This window comes from Heterodontus francisci, chromosome X, assembly GCF_036365525.1.
Source record: "Heterodontus francisci isolate sHetFra1 chromosome X, sHetFra1.hap1, whole genome shotgun sequence".
Classification (NCBI taxonomy): domain Eukaryota; kingdom Metazoa; phylum Chordata; class Chondrichthyes; order Heterodontiformes; family Heterodontidae; genus Heterodontus; species Heterodontus francisci.
In genome coordinates this window covers 915,829-940,764 of record NC_090421.1, presented here as the reverse complement: position 1 = coordinate 940,764, position 24,936 = coordinate 915,829, and the positions used below count along the sequence as shown (strand labels likewise).

The following is a 24,936-nucleotide window of genomic DNA, read 5'->3' as shown; positions in this document are numbered from 1 at the left end:
GAAACAAAAAACAGAACGCATTGGAAACCCTGGAGTCAGGCGCAATTATGTGGATGGAAGAGAACACGCACAAACACACGTCAAGACCGAATGTTGGTAGGTTGACGTTTGCCGGTCCTGACAACGGACCCATAGCTCAAAAACCCCGTCCCTATCTGTTCTCTGAATTAGATGTCATTGTCCTGACTTTATATATTCAATTCTCTCTCTTGGCCCCTCCATCGGTCGCCCTCTCCTCTTTTCCGCGTGTGTCCCACTCACTCAAATGCACGTTTTGTGCTAATGCGAGCACGTTTCTTTTTAAATTGCGCTTTTTGAACGTGAAACGCGAGTCAACTGTGAGCAACCCTAGAGCAATGGCAATACACTGACTACAAAGACAAACAGGTCACACAGAGAGACGGAAAAGCCAAGATCAATGATAGACAAACACAGACAGCGAAAAGGTAAAGGTAGAGACAGAGAGATAGGTAATAGACCAGCAGCCAGACAGACAAGAGATATGGATCAATAAAGTTAAGATAGATAGGCAAGAGATAGATAGCTAGATAGGGTATAGATGGATAAAGAAATAGATGAGTAAATGGGGCTTGTATAAATAATTCATGGAGATGGATAGAGATAATGTAGATGGACAGAGGCTAACGACACAGACACAATGGTAAAAGATAGCTTGTCCATCTGGACCCAACAGTCAGATAAACGGAGATAATGAACAAGATAAAGATGGATGAATCAAGACATGAATTCGAGGCACAAGATATTCAGGAACCGGGAGTGTCACTGGTACTTACCGTGCTGTGTCAGCACCGTTTGTCATTAAGGTACTGATGAGTAATTCATGACCATATCTAGCAGCTACATGTAGAGGAGTATTGCCATATTTATCTGCACAATCGATCTCTCCACCTGAGAACAGACAAGGACCAATTACTACTCAAGCTGCCCTTCATGTTGTTTACAAAGTAATCCTGATATAACCACACCCACCAATCAGGAATTCCCAAGATTCAATTCCCCAGGAATGAGCGGTCGGGAATGCAGACAACTGGCTTCACTGCCTCTGGATTAGGGAAGAGGAAAACGGATCCAATTCAATTCACCACGCAGTTGGATAGAGCCCATGAGGGCGACAGGATCGGGTTCCGGGTCAGATGTCATACCACAGTCGGACACGTCTACGAATCGTTGCCGCCCAGACCCCTCACGCGGGCAACTGGGTGAGGTAGCTGAGGTCTAGATAACCTGTGGAAGTGTACCACAATAAGGGAGGCAACAAACACCGGGTCATACGTGAAGAATGGATACCACAGTGTACTGCACCCCAGTGAGGGAGCCAACCATCATTGTCTGGGTTCACACATGGGCACTTGGACGGGATCCGGGAGGGTAATCTCGGCCCATGGACCTGCACCCCAACACGCTCTTGAAGTGCGGACAAAATTTAAAAGAGAAAGAGGCAACAACTTGAGGGGGTTAACGGTGGGGGGGGGGGGGGGGGGGGAATGGGGTAGAGAGATATATTTAACAGCATCAGCAGAATCCTGTGCAGAACACAGCATCAAACACAAAGAGATCTACAAAAGCATTACCATTTCTGCTCTCCAAGTAGTTACTTAAGTTAAATATCTTGTTAAAAGGCACTTGCAAAAACATACCCCTGACCTCAATAGAATTCCATCTTTTATTTTTTTTAAAAGGAGTAACTGCATCAAAGGAACATTCCCATGACCTGCTCCCCAGCTGTGAACAAACGTGTCTATTATCTTTTGGTGGCTGTTTGCGACTTTGTCCTGAACACGTGACCTACCTGGATGTGCAAGGAACATCAGCTCAAAGTCACCTTGGACGCCAGCTGAGATTTGGAGGAACTGAGCTGCACATCTCCAGTGTGGTTGCTATGTGTGCACAAGAGCCCCGCTGAAGCATCAAAGCGACACGCTTAAAGACGTACGTACCGTTCTGGATGAGAATCTGAGATCGTGTAAACCTGCCGTGGATTGCAGCCATGTGCAATGGGCTCTTTCCGTCTTTGCTCTGAATCAGGAAAGAGGAGTTTCACAATCAGGCTGTGCACGGGACAGGTTGAGGAACTGCAAGTCTAACACAGTTTGATCTGACAAGACGAAGGCTCTCCTGGAGCTGGTGTGCCTCAGTGCAGTGTGGGATTTGGCAAACTTACCTCAAAGTAGCTTCCCCGTGCCCCTCCTGTGGTCACACCGTAGCTCTGCTCTGCCCGTGTCCCCCTCAGGCCCTCTGGAGGACCATGGGATGAGTGGTGGAAGAGCAGGCCTCCGCTGCACTACAATGTCTCAGATTTGGTGACTTACATGACATTGAATTCACAGCACAGAAACAGGCCATTCACTGGGGCTTCTGCTCCACACAATCCTCCTCCCACCCCCTACTTCATCTCTGCCCCCATCACCATATCCTTCTATTCCTTTGCACCCACCCCCCCCTCCATGCCTTTATCCAGCTGCCTCCCTTAAATGCATCTACGCCGTTCGTCTCAGCCCACTCCCTGTGGTAGCGAGTCCCACATTCTCACCGCTCTCCGGGTGAAGTTTCCCTGAATTCCCCGATCGGATTTATTAGCGACTGTCTTATATTGATGGTCCATTGGCTTTAAGCTCGTGGAAACATTTCTATCTCTACCCGATCGAACCCCTTCTTAACCTGGGTGGCGGTGGGGGTGGGGTTCGGGGCGTTGCAGCGACTTGACGTCAGCGAGCTCACCTGGATGTTCACGTCCGCCCCGTTATTGACCAAGAGCTCCAGACATAACGCACCGTTTGTTGAGACAGCAGCAAAGTGCAGCGGAGTGAAACCTTTCTCATTCGGCTGGTTCACATTCGCTCCGTAGTTCACCAGCTCATTGGCCACTGCATCTTGTCCAGTGTAACAGGCAATGTGGAGGGCGGTGTTCCCGTAGGCGTTTGGTTCATCGATCTAAGGGAGGCAACGCAAACACTCAGGCGCTCAGCTCTTCCCGGTTACGCACGGTTACTTTCACGTTGTTAACTTCCAGGGACAGCGGACGAGGCTCAGCTGTCGCTCAGTGGGTGGCAATTGCAACAGGGTCAGAGTGTCAGGTCCAAGTGCCACTCCAGAGACTTCAGCTCATTATTTAGGCTGATATATCCGGAGGGAGGCGGGGCCGAGGGAGCGCCGCCCACCCCCCTCCCCCCGCCGGAGGGAGGCGGGGCCGAGGGAGCGCCGCCCACCCCCCTCCCCCCGCCGGAGGGAGGCGGGGCCGAGGGAGCGCCGCCGCCCCCCCCCGCCGGAGGGAGGCGGGGCCGAGGGAGCGCCGCCCCCCCCCCGCCGGAGGGAGGCGGGGCCGAGGGAGCGCCGCCCCCCCCGCCGGAGGGAGGCGTGGCCGAGGGAGCGCCGCCCACCCCCCCCTCCCCCCGCCGGAGGGAGGCGGGGCCGAGGGAGCGCCGCCCCCCCCCGGCCGGAGGGAGGCGGGGCCGAGGGAGCGCCGCCCCCCCCCCCGGCCGGAGGGAGGCGGGGCCGAGGGAGCGCCGCCGCCCCCCCGCCGGAGGGAGGCGGGGCCGAGGGAGCGCCCCCCCCCCCCGCCGGAGGGAGGCGGGGCCGAGGGAGCGCTGCCCCCCCCGCCGGAGGGAGGCGTGGCCGAGGGAGCGCCGCCCACCCCCCCTCCCCCCGCCGGAGGGAGGCGGGGCCGAGGGAGCGCCGCCCCCCCCCGGCCGGAGGGAGGCGGGGCCGAGGGAGCGCCGCCCCCCCCCCCCGGCCGGAGGGAGGCGGGGCCGAGGGAGCGCCGCCGCCCCCCCGCCGGAGGGAGGCGGGGCCGAGGGAGCGCCGCCCATCCCCCCTCCCCCCCCGCCGGAGTGCTGAACTGCTGGAGTTATCGCCTTTCGGACGCTAAGTTAGCCCGAGGCCTTGAGTGGCCCTCTCAGGTAGTTCTAAAAGATCTCATGCGACTGTTTTGAAGAAGAACTGGGAGTTCTTACCAGCGCCCTTCAACCAACAACAAGACTATCTGATGAGTATCACATTGCTGCTTGCGGGAGCTTGTTGTGTGTAAATTGGCTGACCGGTGCCCTACATTACAACAGCGCCTACACTGAGAGGACTTCATTGGCTGGAAAGCACTTTGGGACCTCCAGAAGCAGCACCTTGGATCCTTTCTCGTCCAGAACCCCCTGCGTTCGCACAGCTGGGAACTAGATTCCGCTGCGGATACTTCCCCCTGCGGCACTAACCTCCACCCCAAGTTTCAGAAGGTATTTGACGACATCGATTTGTCCGTTGGAGGCAGCAGCATGCAGTGGGGTGTAACCTTTCTTGTCCTTGCACGTTACATCAGCCCCACGTGACGACAGCAGCTTCACAACATCCAGGTGTCCTGCGGTGGTCAAGTACTGGATCAGTGCTGGGGGGAATGGGTACTTAAACACTGTCACAAGCCCCACTCACTTCCCCCACACACCCCCCCCCCCCCCATAGTAAAATGCTCAGCTCAAAAACTAACCCCCCTTTGCAACCCAGTAAACACACAGCCCACGGACCCAACCACGACCCTCCCCAGCACTGGCTACACTCCCTGTAACTCACAAGCCACGCACCCGCACATAGTGCGGTTTTTGTCACCACAAGCGAGCCCCTTCACTTTGTCCCTCCCCCTGTGCTCACTTAAGGCCCCTCCCTTAAGTTATTGTTCACGTACAACAAATTTTCTGTCTACCTCTGCAACAGCAAGCTCCCAACACTCGGTCTCCTTGACCTTGAGGTCTACTTGCAATAGCCAGACAGCACTGGAAACCAATGCCAATCTAATGGCTCCAGGAACTGGAGTCACCAGGACCCACCTCTGACGAGGATTTTAGTTGGGGTGGTCAGTCCCTTTTCTCTTGACATTCCACTGTCAATGTTAATGCTGCCATTCACCTGTATAAGCAGCCCAGTGAACAGGACTCACCTGTATAAGCAGCCCAGTGAATTGGCTGCCTTTCCTTCTTGTCACAGGCACTGACACTAGCTCCTTTATTCAACAATAGATGGACCATCTGAAAGAAAACACCACCGTCAGAGAGGGGAAATCAATCAGCAACAGACGCACTGATAAAATATTTCACATCAAAATATTTTATATTTTACCCCTCCCTTTCCCCCTCACTGGGACACAGTCACCCTCGGGGTCTTCAGCCAACAAAGAGCTCCCTGATCTGCTCAAAACAGCCATCGCACTCAATACACAACAAGCAGTGCCTTCATAACTGATGCGCCTAGCTCTCTGAAGGTCGTATTGAGAGAGTGATTAACAAAGCATGCGCGATCTTGGGCTTCAGAGGTAGAGGCATTGAGTACAAAAGCAGAGCGGTTACGCTGAATCTTTACGAAGCTCTGGTTAGACCACAAATGGAATACAGTGCCCAATTCTGGTCACCGCACTTTGTGAAGAATGTGAGGGTCCGTGAGAGGGTGCGGAGGAGATTTACCGGAATGGTTCCAGACAAGCTAGGGTTGCTCTCCCTGGAGCAGAGAAGTCTAAGGAAATTTGAAAGCGGTGTTTAAAATCATGAACAGTTTAGATCAGGTTAATAAAAATCTGTTTCCAATGGCAGAAGGGTCGGTTACCAGAGGGCACTGATTTAAAGCCGGTTGGGCAGGAGAACCTGAGGCGACATGAGGAAAAACTTATTTTACACAACGGACTGTTAGGGCGGTGGAACGAGATGCAACAGTAACTTTCAAAAGGGAACTGGATAAATACTAGAAGGGGCAAGAGCAGCAGGGAGCAGGACTAAATGGAGAGGTCTGCAAAGAGCCAGTGCAGACTTGATGGGCCGTACTGTCCTAGGATTCGATATTACAGATCGATGCAGCAAGTCCGACACCGCCGTGCCAGTCAAACCAAGCAGAGACCGTAACTTGCCTCTACGTGACTGCTGTACGCTGCATGATGAAGGGCTGTTCTCCCGGTGCGGTCAGATACATTTACGCTGGTCAGCAGTGGGATCAGGAGCTCCGTGCACTTTGTGGCCTTGTTAGCAGCAGCGACGTGAAGCGGTGTCTGCCAGTACTTGTCCCGGGCGTTGACGTCAGCAGAATGCTTCAGCAGCGTGTTAACGGCTCTCTAGTTAAAACGATAAATAAATAAATAAAGGTCACGAATGTCTGCTCTTAATGCGAGCTTGTCTTTCTGGTTCTGACTGGAGTTTTACTGAAGTGCAACAGAGCAACACACTTCTAGAACATTCAAGTCAGGCAAGTATAAAGGAAGACTTGCATTTACAGAGTCCCACTGACGACCCAAGGATGTCCCAATGTGCTTGTAATGTAGTAAGTGTGGCAGCCAATTCGTCCCCCGCAAGATCCCACGTATAGGAACGTGATAATGACCCCGAATAGTCATTGTGACAGTTAATGTTTTCATTTAGAACACATATTGGCCAGGTCACGAGGGAATACTCCCCTGCTTTTCATCAAAAGCACGTCATGGGATCCTTACGTTCCCCACCCTACCCACCCCCAACTGGACCTCGGTTTAACACCTCATCCGAAAGATGGCACCGCCAACAGTGCGGCACTCCCTCGGCACTGACCCTCCGACAGTGCGGCACTCCCTCGGCACTGACCCTCCGACAGTGCGGCACTCCCTCGGCACTGACCCTCCGACAGTGCGGCACTCCCTCGGCACTGCAGCAGAGTGTCAGCCTAGGTTTTCGTGCTCACGTTTCTGAAGTGGGATTTGAACTCTCACCCTTCTGGCTTGGAGGCGAGGGAGCTCCTCACCGTGCCGCAGTTTAATCAGCCAGCTAGCAGTGAATTGGCCAATTCAGTGAGATACCCACAGACAGAGGGGACAAGCGCTACCGGTAGAATCAACATACCAGGCTTTACCACCTGCCTGCTCCGAATTACAGGCCAAAGCACTGTGGCAACATGATTATAATCACAACTTGTAACTTTACATTGCACCTAACATAGCAAAACGTCCCAAAGTGCTTCACAGGAGGGCTTGTCAAACAGAATTTGACACCGTGCCACGCAAGGAGATAACAGTACGGGTTGCCCAAAGTGGTAGGTTTTAAGGAGCGAGCGACAGACAGGTTTAGGCAGGGAACTCCAGAGCTGGGCCCCAAGGCAGCTGAAGGACGTCGGAAATCGGGGCTGCGCAGCGGACCAGAAGTGGAGGAGCGCAGAGAACTCTGATTGCAGGAGGGTTACAGAGACAGGAATGAGCGGGAGGCGAGGATTTGAACACGAGGTGGAGAATTTTAAAACCGAGGCGTGGTCGGACCGGGAGCCAGTGTCGGTCAGCGAGCGCAGTGGGCGCTGGGTGAACGGGGACTCGGTGCGAGTTAGGATAGGGGGCAGCTGTTACTCACTTCATTACGAGAAGCTGCAGCTCGATGCAGAGGTGTTAGCCAGGTGTTGTCCTTAGCGTTAACATTTGCACCTGTAGGAAACAGGGAAAGGCAGGTGTTACAGAGCAGGTGAGGCAAAAGCAGGCTACACACCCCACCGGGATCCAACAAATGAGATCCTCTGCTGCTTCAGTCATTGAACGAAAAGGCAGTTAGGAACACCACACATTGTTCCAGCTGAACCACAATAGGAGACGCGGTCTTGTAAACACGAGTTTAAACAGACTGGGGAACGTTTGCGTTCCTTACAGCAAAGGTACGTGCCCAGTCCAGGATAAAGCTCACATCACCAACCGCAAGTGCCCTGCACAAGCAAGCTCTCCCATTCTCAGACCGCCCCACTCACCTGTCTGAGAGTGAGATTGCCTCGAGCGAAGCATCGAGAGCAGTCCCGTGCACTGCGGACTTGCGCTCATTAGGATACTGGGCTGTGCCGTGGCGAATGTCAGTCACAAGACAATGCGCCCGTCTCAATCTGCTACTGCGACAGGGATATCGAAAGCGCGTGCAAGGCAGCACGACCTCCCCTGCTCCCCACCCCAACTCACCTCTACTCCCCACCCGACTCCACCCCAACCCCTACCACTGTCGAAGTACACCGACACCCCACCCACAAGGCAGTCAGGAGGAGAAAATGGCTGGCAGGCAGAGGAGGGTTTTGAGGATCGCGTTGAGGCAGCGAGGCGGAGGAAACTGGGAAGAGTGGCTCCCCCCAGGGCACCAAAGGCGATAGACACAAATGTGCAATACACACAATACGCGGAGTCTTACCGGACTGAATAAGGACATCTATTATCTGAACATCACCCAGGTAAGCAGCAGCATGGAGAGGTGTTCGTTTCTCTTGGTCCTAATAACAGAAAGGAGGAACGATTTTAATCAGTCACTGCCAGACCCACAATGAAGCATTCGGCACATCTGGATGCAGCGTCATCATTAAAGGCTGCGATTGCTGACAACGCAACCACTAGATGGGGCAGTACTAGCACGTGAGCACATGCAGCCTGTTCCACTGAAATCTCACTGCCTGCGACGTGCAGGCAGCTGCCAGGATGAAAGATGGCGCTGCTCAATTTATCACAAAAAAACAACTTCAACCCAAAAAAATCCCCTCAAAGGTTGCCATCATCGCCTCCATCCCACCCCAAACAGGCCCCCGCTCCCTCCTGCGTTTGCGTCAGTTATATAGTACCTAGGCATCTTAATTCAGCTAAAGAATTCCTTTAGGAGCAGTGACTGTCGTTTCATAAGCAAATATGGCAGCAGACAACAGACATCTCCTGGTTGTTACTCGGAGAACGTTGTGCTTTTAAAGTTTCATCAGAAGGACAGCAACTCTGACAGTGCTGCACACCCTCCGTAATTCAGTGAGGTTTCAGTCCAATCCCGCTCTACGGCTGCTCGCTCCCCGCTTCCCCCAGCCCCCCAATCCCGTTCCCCAGCCACCCACTCCCAGCACAGCAAGATTCCACAAGCAGCACCAAGATTTCGACTCGATAATGTCATCTTATAGCAGCGTTGATTGAAGGATAGGTATATCAGCCCCAGGACCCCAGGCTGAACCCCCCCCATCCCCTTCTAGAGTAGTGCCATGGGATGCAAGGTACATCGAGGTACACCAGACACTAATAAGGTATACCGAGGTACACCAGACACTAATAAGGTATACCGAGGTACACCAGACACTAATAAGGTATACCGAGGTACACCAGACACTAATAAGGTATACCGAGGTACACCAGACACTAATAAGGTATACCGAGGTACACCAGACACTAATAAGGTATACCGAGGTACACCAGACACTAATAAGGTATACCGAGGTACACCAGACACTAATAAGGTATACCGAGGTACACCAGACACTAATAAGGTATACCGAGGTACACCAGACACTAATAAGGTATACCGAGGTACACCAGACACTAATAAGGTATACCGAGGTACACCAGACACTAATAAGGTATACCGAGGTACACCAGACACTAATAAGGTATACCGAGGTACACCAGACACTAATAAGGTATACCGAGGTACACCAGACACTAATAAGGTATACCGAGGTACACCAGACACTAATAAGGTATACCGAGGTATAGGGATCTTTTACACCCCTCAGCATTTGCGCTGGAACAATCTACACTTTTGTGCTCATGGCCCTGACGTGGAGGAGAGAGTGCTGTCACCCAGTCGCGGCGGACACTGAACTACGAGAGCCTGGGAGTCAAGAACAAAGCGGACACTGCAATCTGAGATGGCAGGGTCTTGGATGGATGAGCTACAATAGGATCAATGGGCCCCCGTCCACATCGCCAGCAAACAGAAAAGCCAAGACACCAATCTGAAGTGAATCACGCGTTAAACAGCTTGACAGGACCCAACTGCCAGGAAGGGCAGGCTTCACTAAGAGAAACGAAGAGAGGTGGGACAGAGGACGTGGAGTGGAAGACTTCAATTCCTCTCCAACTGAGCTGCATAAGTCCTCAACCACATCCCAATTAACCTTCTGAAAGGAAAGGAGAGTGCTCGTTGTGGGTTCTAAAATATGACCTTTTAAGAAAGAATCTCATCACACTTCTCGAGTGAAAGCTGAGAATATAATTATCTAAGTGGCTGACCATGCTACCATCAGCCCCCATGCGCATGGAAGAACAAACTTCTCTTCGAAATGCATCTGCTAACACAAGGGTCAACACCCACCCCCCCCCCCCCCACCCCCACCCCAGCCTAAGGGATGTCAATGACACGGTACGTACCAATCCATTGATATCTTCATTTTCGTTTATTAATGACCGGACCTCTTCACGATCCCTGTTAAAGATAGCTTGGACCAGCGGCGTCTGCAAGAAGAGGGGGGAAAAAACGCATGACAATTAATCACGGGATCCAAACCGAGGGCTTCGTTGTTGACCGAGCCCACGTGGACTCACTCCATTCCACTTTCAGCTCTCGACGGAGAAAGTCAGCAGCCCGGGCCCCAAGACCTCTCCCAGGTACACAACTCGAAGTGATACTTAGCATAAAAACCCAGGGAATAAAGTTCCCCACAACGAACCAGACCTCTGCTGTCCCGTGTCCTAACTCGCACCCAGTCCCGTTAGCCCATGACCCCCCCGGTGCTCGCTGATCTACACTGGCTTCCGGTCCTGCAGGCCTCGATTTAAAAAATTCACATTCTTGTTTGCAAATCCCTCCATGTCCTCCTTGCACCCCCTCCCTATCTCCGTAAACTCCTCCAGCCCCTACAACTCTCGGAGATCTCGGCATTTCTCCAATCCCGGCCTCTCATGCATTCCCCCTAATTTCCATCGCTCGACCTTTGGCTGCCGTGCTTTCAGCTGCCTGGAGCCCGACCTCCGGAATTCCCTCCCTAAACCTCTCCGCCTCTCTCCCTCTCCCCTCCTCTTAAGACGCTCCTTAAAACCTACCTCTTTGACCAATCTTTTTCTCATCTCACCTTATATCCGCGTGCATGGCTCAGTGACAGATTTTGTCTGATATCTTTTCTGTGCAGCATCCTGGGACGTGTTACTTGTTAAAGGCACGACCCAAATCGAAGTTGACGATGTCCAGGTTTATCACCCTCCCAGCTCAGCTCACGTTTCCCCACATTGGGAAGTTCCTTGCGTCTCGTTTTACTGATAGCATGATCAGTCCCCATGCTCCAGAGTTTCAAATAGCTCATCCTTACATAGCATTCAGTCTTCCCTGCCATGCTGATTGTCTGTGTTGAAATGGAGGGAGGGACGGAGAGGGGAGGCGGAGAGGTTCAGGGAAGGAATTCCAGAGCTTAGGGCCCAGGCAGCTGAAGGCATGGCCGCCAATGGTGGAGCGATGAAAATCGGGGGATGCTCAAGAGGGCAGAATTGGAGGAGCACAGAGATCTCAAGTTGGAGGGCTGTAGGAGGTTACAGAGATAGGGAGGGTTGTAGGGGCTGGAGGAGGTTACAGAGATAGGAAAGGTTGTAGGGGCTGGAGGAGGTTACAGAGATAGGAAAGGTTGTAGGGGCTGGAGGAGGTTACAGAGATAGGAAAGGTTGTAGGGACCGGAGGAGGTTACAGAGATAGGGAAGGTTGTAGGGGCTGGAGGAGGCTACAGAGATAGGGAGGGCTGTCGGAGGTTACAGAGATAGGGAAGGTTGTAGGGGCTGGAGGAGGTTACAGAGATAGGGAAGGTTGTAGGAGCTGGAGGAGGTTACAGAGATAGGGAGGGCTGTCGGAGGTTACAGAGATAGGGAGGGCTGTAGGGGCTGGAGGAGGTTACAGAGAGAGGGAGGGTTGTAGGGGCTGGAAGAGGTTACAGAGATAGGGAGGGCTGTAGGAGGTTACAGAGATAGGGAAGGTTGTAGGGGCTGTCGGAGGTTACAGAGATAGGGAGGGCTGTAGGGGCTGGAGGAGATTACAGAGAGAGGGAGGGTTGTAGGGGCTGGAAGAGGTTACAGAGATAGGGAAGGTTGTAGGGGCTGGAGGAGGTTACAGAGATAGGGAAGGTTGTAGGGGCTGGAGGAGGTTACAGAGATAGGGAGGGCTGTAGGAGGTTACAGAGAGAGGGAGGGTTGTAGGGGCTGGAAGAGGTTACAGAGATAGGGAAGGTTGTAGGGGCTGGAAGAGGTTACAGAGATAGGGAGGGCTGTAGGAGGTTACAGAGATAGGGAAGGTTGTAGGGGCCGGAGGAGGTTACAGAGATAGGGAAGGTTGTAGGGGCTGGAGGAGGCTACAGAGATAGGGAGGGCTGTCGGAGGTTACAGAGATAGGGAAGGTTGTAGGGGCTGGAGGAGGTTACAGAGATAGGGAAGGTTGTAGGGGCTGGAGGAGGTTACAGAGATAGGGAGGGCTGTCGGAGGTTACAGAGATAGGGAGGGCTGTAGGGGCTGGAGGAGGTTACAGAGATAGGGAGGGCTGTAGGGGCTGGAGGAGGTTACAGAGATAGGGAAGGTTGTAGGGGCTGGAGGAGGTTACAGAGATAGGGAAGGTTGTAGGGGCTGGAGGAGGTTACAGAGAGAGGGGGAGGGAGGGGCGAGGAGGCCATGGAGGGATTTGTGTTGTGTGGTGGGGGTGGGGGGGTGCAAGGGCGATGGGTGAATGGGACTTGGTGAGAGTTAGGATGTGTTCAGCAGAGGTCTGGATAAGCTGACGCTGGCAGAGGTTGGAAGGTGGCCAGGACAGCAGTGATGAGAGAAACACCCTCTTCACACTCTGGGAAAACTCCACTCACTCAATTCTTCAGCTCTTTAAAAACGAAGCTCACCCTCTTTCCTTCAAGGTCTACTGAAGGTACAGGCTACGAGAACCGCAATGCGGCAGTGACTCTGTAAACTGACCAGCACAGACACAATGGGCCGAAGGGCGTGCTTCTGTGCTATATATTTTTTTAATTCATTCATGGGATGTGGGCGTCGCTGGCCAGGCCGGCATTTATTGCCCATCCCTAATTGCCCCTTGAGAAGGTGGTGGTGAGCTGCCTTCTTGAACCGCTGCAGTCCATGTGGAGTAGGTGCAGCCACAGTGCTGTTAGGAAGGGAGTTCCAGGATTTCGACCCAGCGACAGTGAAGGAACGGGCGATATAGTTCCAAGTCAGGATGGTGTGTGGCTTGGAGGGGAACTTGCAGGTGGTGGTGTTCCCATGTATTTGCTGCCCTTGTTCCTTCTAGTTGGTAGAGGTCGCGGGTTTGGAAGGTGCTGTAAAAGGAACCTTGGTGCATTGCTGCAGTGCATCTTGTAGATGGTACACACTGCTGCTACTGTGCGTCGGTGGTGGAGGGAGTGAATGTTTGTAGATGGGGTGCCAATCAAGCGGGCTATTTTGTCCTGGATGGTGTCAAGTTTCTTGAGTGTTGTTGGAGCTGCACCCATCCAGGCAAGTGGAGAGTATTCCATCACACTCCTGACTTGTGCCTTGTAGATGGTGGACAGGCTTTGGGGAGTCAGGAGGTGAGTTACCCGCCTCAGGATTCCTTGCCTCTGACCTGCTCTTGTAGCCACGGTATTTATATGTCTACTTCAGTTCAGTTTCTGGTCAATGGCAACCCCTAGGATGTTGATAGTGGGGGATTCAGTGATGGTAATGCCATTGAATGTCAAAGGGATAGATTCTCTCTTGTTGGAGATGGTCATTACCTGGCACTTGTGTGGCGCGAATGTTACTTGCGACTTACCAGCCCAAGCCTGGATATTGTCCAGGTCTTGCTGCATTTTCACACGGACTGCTTCAGTATCTGAGGAGTCACAAATGGTGCTGAACATTGTGCAATCATCAGTGAACATCCCCACACTTCTGACCTTATGATTGAAGGAAGGTCGTTGATGAAGCAGCTGAAGATGGTTGGGCCTAGGACACTACCCTGAGGAACTCCTGCAGTGATGTCCTGGAGCTCAGATGATTAACCTCCAACAACCACAACCATCTTCCTTCGTGCTAGGTATGACTCCAAACAACAGAGAGTTTTCCCCCTAACTCCTACTGACCTCAGTTTTGCTAGGGGTCCTTGATGCCATTCTCGGTCAAATGCTGACTTGATTTCAAGGGCAGTCACTCTCACCTCACCTCTTGAGTTCAGCTCCTTTGTCCATGTTTGAACCAAGGCTGTAATGAGGTCAGCAGCTGAGTGGCCCTGGTGGAAACTAAACTGAGCGTCACTGAGCAGGTTGTTGCTGAGCAAGTGCCGCTTGATGGAAGGTGTCATCGACAGTGCCATCACTTTACTGATGATTGAGAGTAGGCTGATGGGGCGGTAATTGGCCGGGTTGGACTTGTCCTGCTTTTTGTGTACAGGACATACCTGGGCAATTTTCCACATTGCAGGGTAGGTGCCAGTGTTGTAGCTGTACTGGAACAGCTTGGCTAGGGGCGCGGCAAGTTCTGGAGCACAGGTCTTCAGTACTATTGCCGGAATATTGTCAGGGCCCGTAGCCTTTGCAGTATCCAGTGCCTTCAGTCGTTTCTTGATATCACGCGGAGTGAATCGAATTGGCTGAAGTCTGGCATCTGTGATGCTGGGGACTTCAGGAGGATGCCATATAACTCAGGAGGTCATATAACTATGACCGGGACAGAAGCAACAAAGCAGCTAGTCTGATAGCCAATGCAAAGGGAGAAGACACTGGAAAAGGCTTCCTTGTTCAATACCAAGCCCCGATTGTCTTAGCAAAGATTTAATTAAACCACACAAGCTCCAGTGTAAACATGAGACAGTGGTCTGAAAGAACTACAATACTGTTGACTTTAAAGACACTCTCAAAACCTCGGCCCTCTCGACTTTCCTGCAGGCGCTGACTCTCAGTGCCAGCCGCACCCCACCGAATCACCTTGCCCGTGAAGCCATTCCTGGTGTTGGTGGGGGGGGGGTCCATCCAGCCGACCCCAAGCAATGGTGCAGCACAGTGCAGACACTCCCCACCCCAACCAGAGCATTGCAATCTCCAAGAGGTGAAAAAAAACAGATTTAAAACCCATGCCAATTAAAGCAAGTTAAATAAAAACTCTGGAAAATTCTTCTTCAGTCCCCGAGGTGATCGAAACCAGCCCAGGAGATCATATCGCTGCCCCATTTAGATTTGGGGCACCTACCTCTTGCACGAGGTGATCTCCAGCCCAAACAGCAGCAGACGCAACTTTCTCCACCCGCCCAGCACCGTGCCTGTGTTTCTGCTCTGCACGAGCCTCCTCCTGCCCCCAATTTCATCGCCGCCACCACCCCCCCCCCCACTCCATCACCATATCCTTCTATACCTTTCTCCCTCGTGTGTTTATCCAGCTTCCCCCCCACTTAAATGCATCCGTGCCGTTCACCTCAACCCACTCCCTGTGGTAGCGAGTCCCCACATTCTCACCGCTCTCCGGGCGAAGAGGTTTCTCCTGAATTCCCCGATTGGATTTATTACTGACCGTCTTATATTGATGGCCCTCACAAACAGGAATCGGAGTCCTGATTGTCCCGAGCCCAACTCTGGGCACTGAGCCCGATGTTAGTGGCTGCACCCAGCAGCTCCCGGTTACTGCGCAAGAGAACAGCCCATAGCAGACAGAATAACTGGAGTACTCGAAGCAGGGTTCAATTCTGGACTGGCTGGGCAGTCGATGTGAATGCTCATCATAGTTCATGAGCAGGACAGTGAGCAGAGAGCAGCCCTGCACTCAGCCCAAACTCTACTACCAAATATCTCTCAAACTAGCAGATTGTGTCAGATTCTTTACATCCCATATCAATGTACCAACAAACTGCTGGCAAAGGATAATTTTTTTTTTATATTTCCAAAATATACTTCATTCATAAAAATCTGTAAAAAAAAAAATACATTACCAAACAGTTTCAAACAGCACCAAGTCAAAAAATTACAAACCGTGCAATGGTGATCAGTTTCCTTCAATACAATTATGAGTTGCCTCACAACCCTTCCATTTCATTTGTCATACCATATACAATTTTACATTTTACAGCAAACAAAAATTTTCCCGATACAGTTGGAGGGGTTTCCCATGGATCCAGGCCCTCAGTTCAGCTTGGTGGGGGGACCTTACACTGTGGTCTTTCCCCATTGAGCCTTTGCTGCGGCTGCCCCAAGCTTCAGTGCGTCCCTCAGCACGTAGTCCTGGACCTTGGAGTGTGCCAGTCTGCAACATTCGGTGGTGGACAACTCTTTGTGCTGGAAGATCAGCAAGTTTCGGGCAGACCAAAGGGTGTCTTTCACCGAATTGATAGTCCTCCAGCAGCAGTTGATGTTTGTCTCGGTGTGCGTCCCTGGGAACAGCCCGTAGAGCACAGACTGCTGTGTTACAGAGCTGCTTGGGATGAACCTCGACAAAAACCACTGCATCTCTTTCCACACCTGCTTTGCAAAGACACATTCCAGGAGGAGGTGGGCAACCGTCTCTTCCCCACCACAGCCACTGTGAGGGCATTGCGCGGAGGGGGCGAGACTTCGGGCGTGCAGGAAGGATCTGACGGGGAGGGCTCTTCTCACCACCAGCCAAGCTACGTCTTGGTGCTTGTTTGAAAGTTCTGGTGATGAGGCATTCTGCCAAATGACTTTGGCGGTCTGCTCGGGGAACCATCCGACAGGATCCACCGTCTCCTTTTCCCGTAGGGCCTTGAGGACATTCCGTGCAGACCACTGCCTGATGGATCGGTGGTCAAAGGTGTTTTTCCGCAGAAACTGCTCCACGAAGGACAGGTGGTATGGCACAGTCCAACTGGATGGAGCATTCCGCTGCAATGTGACCAGGCCCATCCTTCGTAACACCGGGGACAGATAGAACCTCAGCACGTAGTGACACTTGGAGTTTGCATACTGGGGTTCTACACACAGCTTGATGCAGCCGCACACGAAGGTAGTCATCAGGATGAGGGAGGCCTTAGACGACAGCACGAGGGAGAGACTGGACAAGCCGCTAACTCTGGACGAGCTGACAAAGGCCATCGAGTCCTTCGAGACAAGTAAAACTCCCGGAAGCGATGGCTTACCGGTTGAGTTGTACTCGGCCCTGTGGGACTGGGTCGGCCCGGACCTGCTGGAAGTATACAAGAGTATGCTCCTGGCCGGCAGCATGTCAGAATCCATGAGGAAAGGCGTCATCACCCTCATTTACAAGCGGAAGGGGGAGAGGGCAGAAATCAGAAATTGGCGGCCCATCTCACTGCTTAATGTTGACTACAAGATTCTGTCCAAAGTCATAGCCAAGCGAGTCAAGTCTGCTCTGGAGTTGGTGATTCACCCTGATCAGACCTGTACTGTACTTGGCAGGAAGATCTCCGATAGTCTCGCGCTACTCAGGGGTACAATCGTCTATGTACGGGACAGGAGGGTGGACACCTGCCTCATCAGCCTGGACCAGGAGAAGGCCTTTGACAGGATATCGCACACCTACATGATGGATGTGCTTTCCAAAATGGGGTTTGGGGAGGGAATCTGCAATTGGATCAAACTGCTCGACACAAACATCAGTAGCGCAGTCTCAATCAATGGGTGGGAATTGGACAGTTTCCCGATCCAATCTGGAGTCAGACAGGGCTGTCCTCTCTCCCCGGTCTTGTTTGTTTGCTGTATTGAACCCTTTGCTGAGTCTATTAGGAAGGATGCGAGCATAAGAGGAGTGACAATCCCAGGCAGCGGAGGCACTCAGGTTAAAACCTCCCTGTACATGGATGACGTCGCCGTCTTCTGCAGGGACCCAATGTCTGTGCTCAGACTGATGAGCATCTGCGACCAGTTCGAACTGGCCTCGGGAGCCAAAATTAACCACGGCAAGAGCGAGGCCATGTTCTTTGGGAACTGGGCAGACCGATCCTTTGTCCCCTTCACCGTCAGGTCAGACTACCTGAAGGTGCTGGGGATATGGTTCGGAAGGGCTGGGGTGTGCACCAAAACCTGGGAGGAGTGAGTAGCCAGGGTACAACACAAGCTGAGCATGTGGGGGCAGCGATCTCTCTCCATTGTGGGTAAGAACCTGGTCATCGGGTGCGAGGCGCTCATGTTGTTGCTGTACGTGGCGCAGGTCTGGCCCAAACCCCACTCCTGCGCTGTGGCAGTCACCCGAGCCATTTTCCGCTTCATCTGGGGATCCAAAATGGACCGGGTCCGGAGGGACACGATGTTCAAACCTCTGGATAAGGGCGGGAAAAATGTAACCAACATCGCCCTCATCCAGGCAAGGAATAATCGCTAACACAATAGAACCCGACAAAAAGACAGACTTGCATTTATCTAGTGCCTTTTCCAACCTCGGACGTCCCAAAGCGCTTTACAGAAAATTAAATACTTTCTTTTTGAAGCGTAGTCACTGTTAAAATGCAGAAAACACGGAAGCCAAGCGGTGCGAGTTTGCTGTGCTCAGACAGTAACATGATAATGACAAACAACCTGCTTTTTGCGATGTTGATTGAGGGATACACTGGGGAGAACTCCCCTGCTCTTCGAAATAAGTGCCCTGGGATCTTTGACGTCCACCCAAAAGGGCAGATGGGGCCTCAGTTTAAAGTTCATCCAAAGACAGCATCTCCGACAGTGCGGCACTCCCTCGGTACTGACCCTCCGACAGTGCGGCACTCCCACAGCACCGACCCTCCGACAGTGCCACGCTCCCTCGGCACTGCCCCTCCGACAGCGCGGCGCTCCCTCGGCACTGACCCTCCGACAGCGCGGCGCTCCCTCGGCACTGACCCTCCGACAGCGCGGCGCTCCCTCGGCACTGACCCTCCAACAGTGCGGCGCTCCCTCGGCACTGACCCTCCGACAGCGCGGCGCTCCCTCAGCACTGACCCTCCGACAGCGCCACGCTCCCTCGGCACTGACCCTCCGACAGCGCGGCGCTCCCTCGGCACTGACCCTCCGACAGCGCGGCGCTCCCTCAGCACTGACCCTCCGACCGCGCGGCGCTCCCTCAGCACTGACCCTCCGACAGCGCCACGCTCCCTCGGCACTGACCCTCCGACAGCGCGGCGCTCCCTCGGCACTGACCCTCCGACAGCGCGGCGCTCCCTCGGCACTGACCCTCCGACAGCGCGGCGCTCCCTCAGCACTGACCCTCCGACAGTGCGGCGCTCCCTCGGCACTGACCCTCCGACAGCGCGGCGCTCCCTCAGCACTGACCCTCCGACAGCGCCACGCTCCCTCGGCACTGACCCTCCGACAGCGCGGCGCTCCCTCGGCACTGACCCTCCGACAGCGCGGCGCTCCCTCGGCACTGACCCTCCGACAGCGCGGCGCTCCCTCAGCACTGACCCTCCGACCGCGCGGCGCTCCCTCAGCACTGACCCTCCGACAGCGCGGCGCTCCCTCAGCACTGACCCAGACCAGCCTTCAAAAAAGAAACTAGTTCCCTATTGACAAGGTGCTTTGGGACATCCTGGGCTGGAGAAATGCAAGTTGAAATTTCTTTCAATAAAGGCAGGAGTGCCACTGGCAAGGACACTCCGCTTGGTGGATTGTCGGGAGTCTCAAATCTTGCTGCACAGCTGCAGCTCACCAAGGCAACACACAGGGAGCTTTGACTGTTACTCTGCCATCCCTGCTGGGCCGCACAGGCAGGTTCCCATGGTTTATTTATCAAGTGTTCATGTTTTGGATGCTAGCGCTGTTTCTCCAGCTGGCATCTGCTCAGTTACCGCATCACTGCCTGGCACAGGGAACAACACCAAAACACGTCTCACAGGAAGGAGGCGGGGGGGGGGGGGGGAATGGAGGGTCGAGGGGAGAGATTAGGCTCAGAGCTGCCTGCATATTGCAGAAACTTTTCCTTCTCACCGAGGGCAATTGTAACAACAACTTACATTTATAAAGCAGCTTTTAAAGTCGCAAAACATCCCCAGGGAGCTTCACAGGAGCAAACAAAATCTGACATCGGACCACAGGAGGAGATATTGGGGACAGGCGATCAAATGCGCAGTCGAAAAGGGAAGTTTTAAGGAGCGTGTTAAAGGAGGAGAGAGGGAGGAGGGGTTTCGGGAGTGAATTCCAGAGCTCGGGGACCCAGGCTGCTGAAGGCACGGCTGCCGATGGTGGAGCGATGGGAATCGGGGAATGGGCGAGAGGCGTCGGAATTGGAGGGTCATGGCGGGGGCTGGAGGAGGTTACAGAGATCGAGAGGGAGGGTGGACCATGGAGGAATTTGAAAACAAGGATGAGAGCTTAAAAATTAACATTTGGCTTAACCAGGAGCCAACTCAGGTCAGCTAGCACCAGGGTGATGGATGAGTGGGACTCGGTGTGAGTTAGGACACGGGCAGCAGAGTTTTGGGATGACCTCAAGGAGGGTAGAATGTGGGAACCCGTCCATGAGTGCATTGCCATAGTCAAACCTAGAGGTAACAAAAGGGACGCACTGGCAGATGAGGGGGCAAAAACCAGCGACATTAAGGGATGGAAATAGACAGTCTTGAGTGTCGGCGCAAATACGGGATCGGAAGATCACCTCTGACTCAAAAAGGATTCCGAGGTTGCAAACATTCGGGTTCGGCTTCAGACAATTGCCGGAAAAAGAAACGCGGTTGGTCGCTGGGGAACGGAGTTTGCGGCAGGGTCTGAAGACAAGGGTCTGAAGACTTTAGATGTCTGGTCTGCTTGTGTAGTGGAAGGGAGGGAAGCAGCAAACAGTCTGAGTCTCAAATGAGAAAAATCGATGAGCGCCTCACGCTTACTTTTGGAGGCAAGGATGGAGGAGACAGGGGAGAGGGGTTTAAGACGGCAGCTTACAGCAGAGAAAAGGAGCCTGTTACTCAGGAAGAGGAGGAGGCCATTCAGCCCCTCCTCAAGCCTGTTACAGAACAGTGCGAGGCCATTCAGCCCCTCCTTGAGCCCATTACACAGGAACAGGAAGAGGCCCATTCAGCCCCTCTTTGGGCCTGTTATACAGGAACAGGAGGAGGCCGTTCAGCCCCTCCTCCAGCCTATTACACAGGAACAGGAGGAGGCCGTTCAGCCCCTCTTTGGGCCTGTTATACAGGAACAGGAGGAGGCCGTTCAGTCCCTCTCTGGGCCTGTTATACAGGAACAGGAGGAGGCCGTTCAGCCCCTCTCTGGGCCTGTTATACAGGAACAGGAGGAGGCCGTTCAGCCCCTCTCTGGGCCTGTTATACAGGAACAGGAGGAGGCCGTTCAGCCCCTCTCTGGGCCTGTTATACAGGAACAGGAGGAGGCCGTTCAGCCCCTCTCTGGGCCTGTTATACAGGAACAGGAGGAGGCCGTTCAGCCCCTCTCTGGGCCTGTTATACAGGAACAGGAGGAGGCCGTTCAGCCCCTCTCTGGGCCTGTTATACAGGAACAGGAGGAGGCCGTTCAGCCCCTCTCTGGGCCTGTTATACAGGAACAGGAGGAGGCCGTTCAGCCCCTCTCTGGGCCTGTTATACAGGAACAGGAGGAGGCCGTTCAGCCCCTCTCTGGGCCTGTTATACAGGAACAGGAGGAGGCCGTTCAGCCCCTCTCTGGGCCTGTTATACAGGAACAGGAGGAGGCCGTTCAGCCCCTCTCTGGGCCTGTTATACAGGAACAGGAGGAGGCCGTTCAGCCCCTCTTTGGGCCTGTTATACAGGAACAGGAGGAGGCCGTTCAGCCCCTCTTTGGGCCTGTTATACAGGAACAGGAGGAGGCCGTTCAGTCCCTCTTTGGGCCTGTTATACAGGAACAGGAGGAGGCCGTTCAGCCCCTCTTTGGGCCTGTTATACAGGAACAGGAGGAGGCCGTTCAGCCCCTCTTTGGGCCTGTTATACAGGAACAGGAGGAGGCCGTTCAGCCCCTCCTCCAGCCTATTACACAGGAACAGGAGGAAACCGTTCAGCCCCTCTTTGGGCCTGTTATACAGGAACAGGAGGAGGCCATTCAGCCCCTATTTGGGCCTGTTATACAGGAACAGGAGGAGGCCATTCAGCCCCTCCTCGAGCCTGTTATACAGGAACAGGAGGAGGCCATTCAGCCCCTCCTCGAGCCTGTTATACAGGAACAGGAGACGACCATCCACCCACCTTGGTTAATGTTTTACCCAGGCATCTAAATCCCCAAAATACAGCTGGACAGCTTGAAATATGTTTGATATCCGATTTAACGCAAATGAGAATACAACTTTACCACAGGGCATGGGAAATATTCTGTTGGAAGCGCAGGCAGCAGCTTCCAGAACCCCACTCACCCACTAATCCCCCTGTTAACACCCACAACCTGGCTGTAGCCTTCCAGTTACTCTAACCCCAGGCTTATCCCACACCCTCCAGGGTGGAGGCCCTACATCCCCGCCCTCCCCCAGGACTCCAGGCCGCGCATCCCCGCCCTCCCCCCGGACTCCAGGCCGCGGATCCCCGCCTTCTCCCCCGGCTCCAGGCCGCTCATCCCCGCCTTCTCCCCCGGCTCCAGGCCGCGGATCCCCGCCTTCTCCCCCGGCTCCAGGCCGCGGATCCCCGCCTTCTCCCCCGGCTCCAGGCCGCTCATCCCCGCCTTCTCCCCCGGCTCCAGGCCGCGGATCCCCGCCCTCTCCCCGGACTCCAGGCCGCGGATCCCCGCCTTCTCCCTCGGCTCCAGGCCGCGGATCCCCGCCCTCCCCCCGGACTCCAGGCCGCGGATCCCCGCCCTCCCCCCGGACTCCAGGCCGCTCATCCCCGCCTTCACCCCCGGACTCCAGGCCGCGGATCCCCGGCTCCTCACCTGCTCCGTTAAGCTGAGAATCCCCATGTCCTGCTCGGTATGCGCCGCGGGCAGACGGTCGGGATCTGGAGCTGTTGCTGCTGCCGCCCGGAGACGCTCTGGCTCATCACTGGGGCTCCAGCGCCAGCCAGGGCCCGCCTCAGAGCGCGGCTCAGCCCCAGGAGGGGAGTCCGCCAGCGCCGCCGCCTCCTGCCGGCCGGCTCCGGCATCGAGTCAGAGGAGGGGAGTCCGCCAGCGCCGCCGCCACCTGCCGGCCGGCTCCGGCATCGAGTCAGAGGAGGGGAGTCCGCCAGCGCCGCCGCCTCCTGCCGGCCGGCTCCGGCATCGAGTCAGAGGAGGGGAGTCCGCCAGCGCCGCCGCCTCCTCGGCCGGCCCCGGCATCGAGTCAGAGGAGAAGAGTCCGCCAGCGCTGCCGCCTCCTGCCGGCAGGCTCCGGCATCGACCCAGGGGTGAGGAGTCCGCCAGCGCCGCCGCCACCTCCAGGCAGGCTCCGGCATCGACCCAGGGGTGAGGAGTCCGCCAGCGCCGCCGCCACCTCCAGGCCGGCTCCAGCATTGCCCAGCCCACCCCACCCCACCCCCGAGTCCGCCAGTGCCGCCGCCACCTGCCGGCCGGCTCCGGCATCGAGTCAGAGGAGGAGAGTCCGCCAGCGCCGCCACCACCACCTGCAGGCCGACTCCAGCATCGACCCAGGTGAGGAGAGTCCGCCAGCGCCGCCGCCACCTGCAGGCCGACTCCAGCATCGACCCAGGTGAGGAGAGTCCGCCAGCGCCGCCGCCACCTGCCGGCCGGCTCCGGCATCGAGTCAGAGGAGAAGAGTCCGCCAGCGCCGCCGCCACCTGCCGGCCGGCACCGGCATCGACCCAGTGGTGAGGAGTCCGCCAGCGCCGCCGCCGCCTGCAGGCCGGCTCCAGTATCGACCCAGGGGAGGATGGTCGGATTTGCAGGGAATGGGGGGTCGGATTGGTGCCAAGTGGGGGAGGTTTCTCCTTCTGTCTGAGTTTGGACTACACATCCCATAATACTGCAGCATCCTGAGAGCAGAGGGCGGTGCTAATGATGCAATAAAAAAGGAAGACATAGATTCACATGACATTAGCCAGCCAGGGAAAGAGAGGAGGAGAGGGGAAGAGGGAAAGGAGAGAGAGAGGGAAGAGGATAGAGAGAGGGAGAAGAGGGAAAAGGGGGAGAGAGAGGGAAGAGGATAGAGAGAGGGAGAAGAGGGAAAAGGGGAGAGAGAGGGAAGAGGATAGAGAGAGGGAGAAGAGGGAAAAGGGGAGAGAGAGGGAAGAGGATAGAGAGAGGGAGAGAGGGAAAAGGGGAGAGAGAGGGAAGAGGATAGAGAGAGGGAGAAGAGGGAAAAGGGGAGAGAGAGGGAGAAGAGGGAAAAGGGGAGAGAGAGGGAAGAGGATAGAGAGAGGGAGAAGAGGGAAAAGGGGAGAGAGAGGGAAGAGGATAGAGAGAGGGAGAAGAGGGAAAAGGGGAGAGAGAGGGAAGAGGATAGAGAGAGGGAGAAGAGGGAAAAGGGGAGAGAGAGGGAAGAGGATAGAGAGAGGGAGAAGAGGGAAAAGGGGAGAGAGAGGGAAGAGGGAAAAGGGGAGAGAGAGGGAAGAGGATAGAGAGAGGGAGAAGAGGGAAAAGGGGAGAGAGAGGGAAGAGGGAAAAGGGGAGAGAGAGGGAAGAGGGAAAAGGGGAGAGAGAGGGAAGAGGAAAAGGGGAGAGAGAGGGAAGAGGATAGAGAGAGGGAGAAGAGGGAAAAGGGGAGAGAGAGGGAAGAGGATAGAGAGAGGGAGAAGAGGGAAAAGGGGAGAGAGAGGGAAGAGGATAGAGAGAGGGAGAAGAGGGAAAAGGGGAGAGAGAGGGAGAAGAGGGAAAAGGGGAGAGAGAGGGAAGAGGGAAAAGGAGAGAGAGAGGGAAGAGGGAAAAGGGGAGAGAGAGGGAAGAGGGAAAAGGGGAGAGAGAGGGAAGAGGATAGAGAGAGGGAGAAGAGGGAAAAGGAGAGAGAGAGGGAAGAGGGAAAAGGGGAGAGAGAGGGAAGAGGGAAAAGGGGAGAGAGAGGGAAGAGGGAAAAGGGGAGGGAAGAGGGAAAAGGGGAGAGAGAGGGAAGAGGATAGAGAGAGGGAGAAGAGGGAAAAGGGGAGAGAGAGGGAAGAGGATAGAGAGAGGGAGAAGAGGGAAAAGGGGAGAGAGAGGAAGAGGATAGAGAGAGGAGAAGAGGGAAAAGGGGAGAGAGAGGGAGAAGAGGGAAAAGGGGAGAGAGAGGGAAGAGGGAAAAGGAGAGAGAGAGGGAAGAGGGAAAAGGAGAGAGAGAGGGAAGAGGATAGAGAGAGGGAGAAGAGGGAAAAGGGGAGAGAGAGGGAAGAGGATAGAGAGAGGGAGAAGAGGGAAAAGGGGAGAGAGAGGGAAGAGGATAGAAAA

The 24,936-nt window shown here is 54.7% G+C and overlaps 1 protein-coding gene across 3 annotated transcripts in view; it reads right to left on the bottom strand.

The window, feature by feature from the left end:
• Positions 1-22,672, bottom strand: part of ankrd52a (ankyrin repeat domain 52a) — a 53,406-nt gene extending 30,734 nt beyond the window's left edge. For all 3 annotated transcript variants that reach the window (XM_068024949.1, XM_068024950.1, XM_068024951.1), the window contains exons 1-10: positions 22,519-22,672; positions 10,148-10,231; positions 8,163-8,241; positions 7,353-7,423; positions 5,897-6,097; positions 4,940-5,027; positions 4,224-4,366; positions 2,740-2,952; positions 1,959-2,037; positions 795-909 (exon numbers count right to left, since the gene is read on the bottom strand). In XM_068024949.1, the coding sequence (XP_067881050.1) occupies positions 795-909; positions 1,959-2,037; positions 2,740-2,952; positions 4,224-4,366; positions 4,940-5,027; positions 5,897-6,097; positions 7,353-7,423; positions 8,163-8,241; positions 10,148-10,231; positions 22,519-22,545 (1,100 nt within the window). In that variant the 5' untranslated portion in view covers positions 22,546-22,672. The remainder of the gene's footprint in view (positions 1-794; positions 910-1,958; positions 2,038-2,739; positions 2,953-4,223; positions 4,367-4,939; positions 5,028-5,896; positions 6,098-7,352; positions 7,424-8,162; positions 8,242-10,147; positions 10,232-22,518) is intronic.
• Between the last annotated feature and the right edge of the window lie 2,264 nt (positions 22,673-24,936).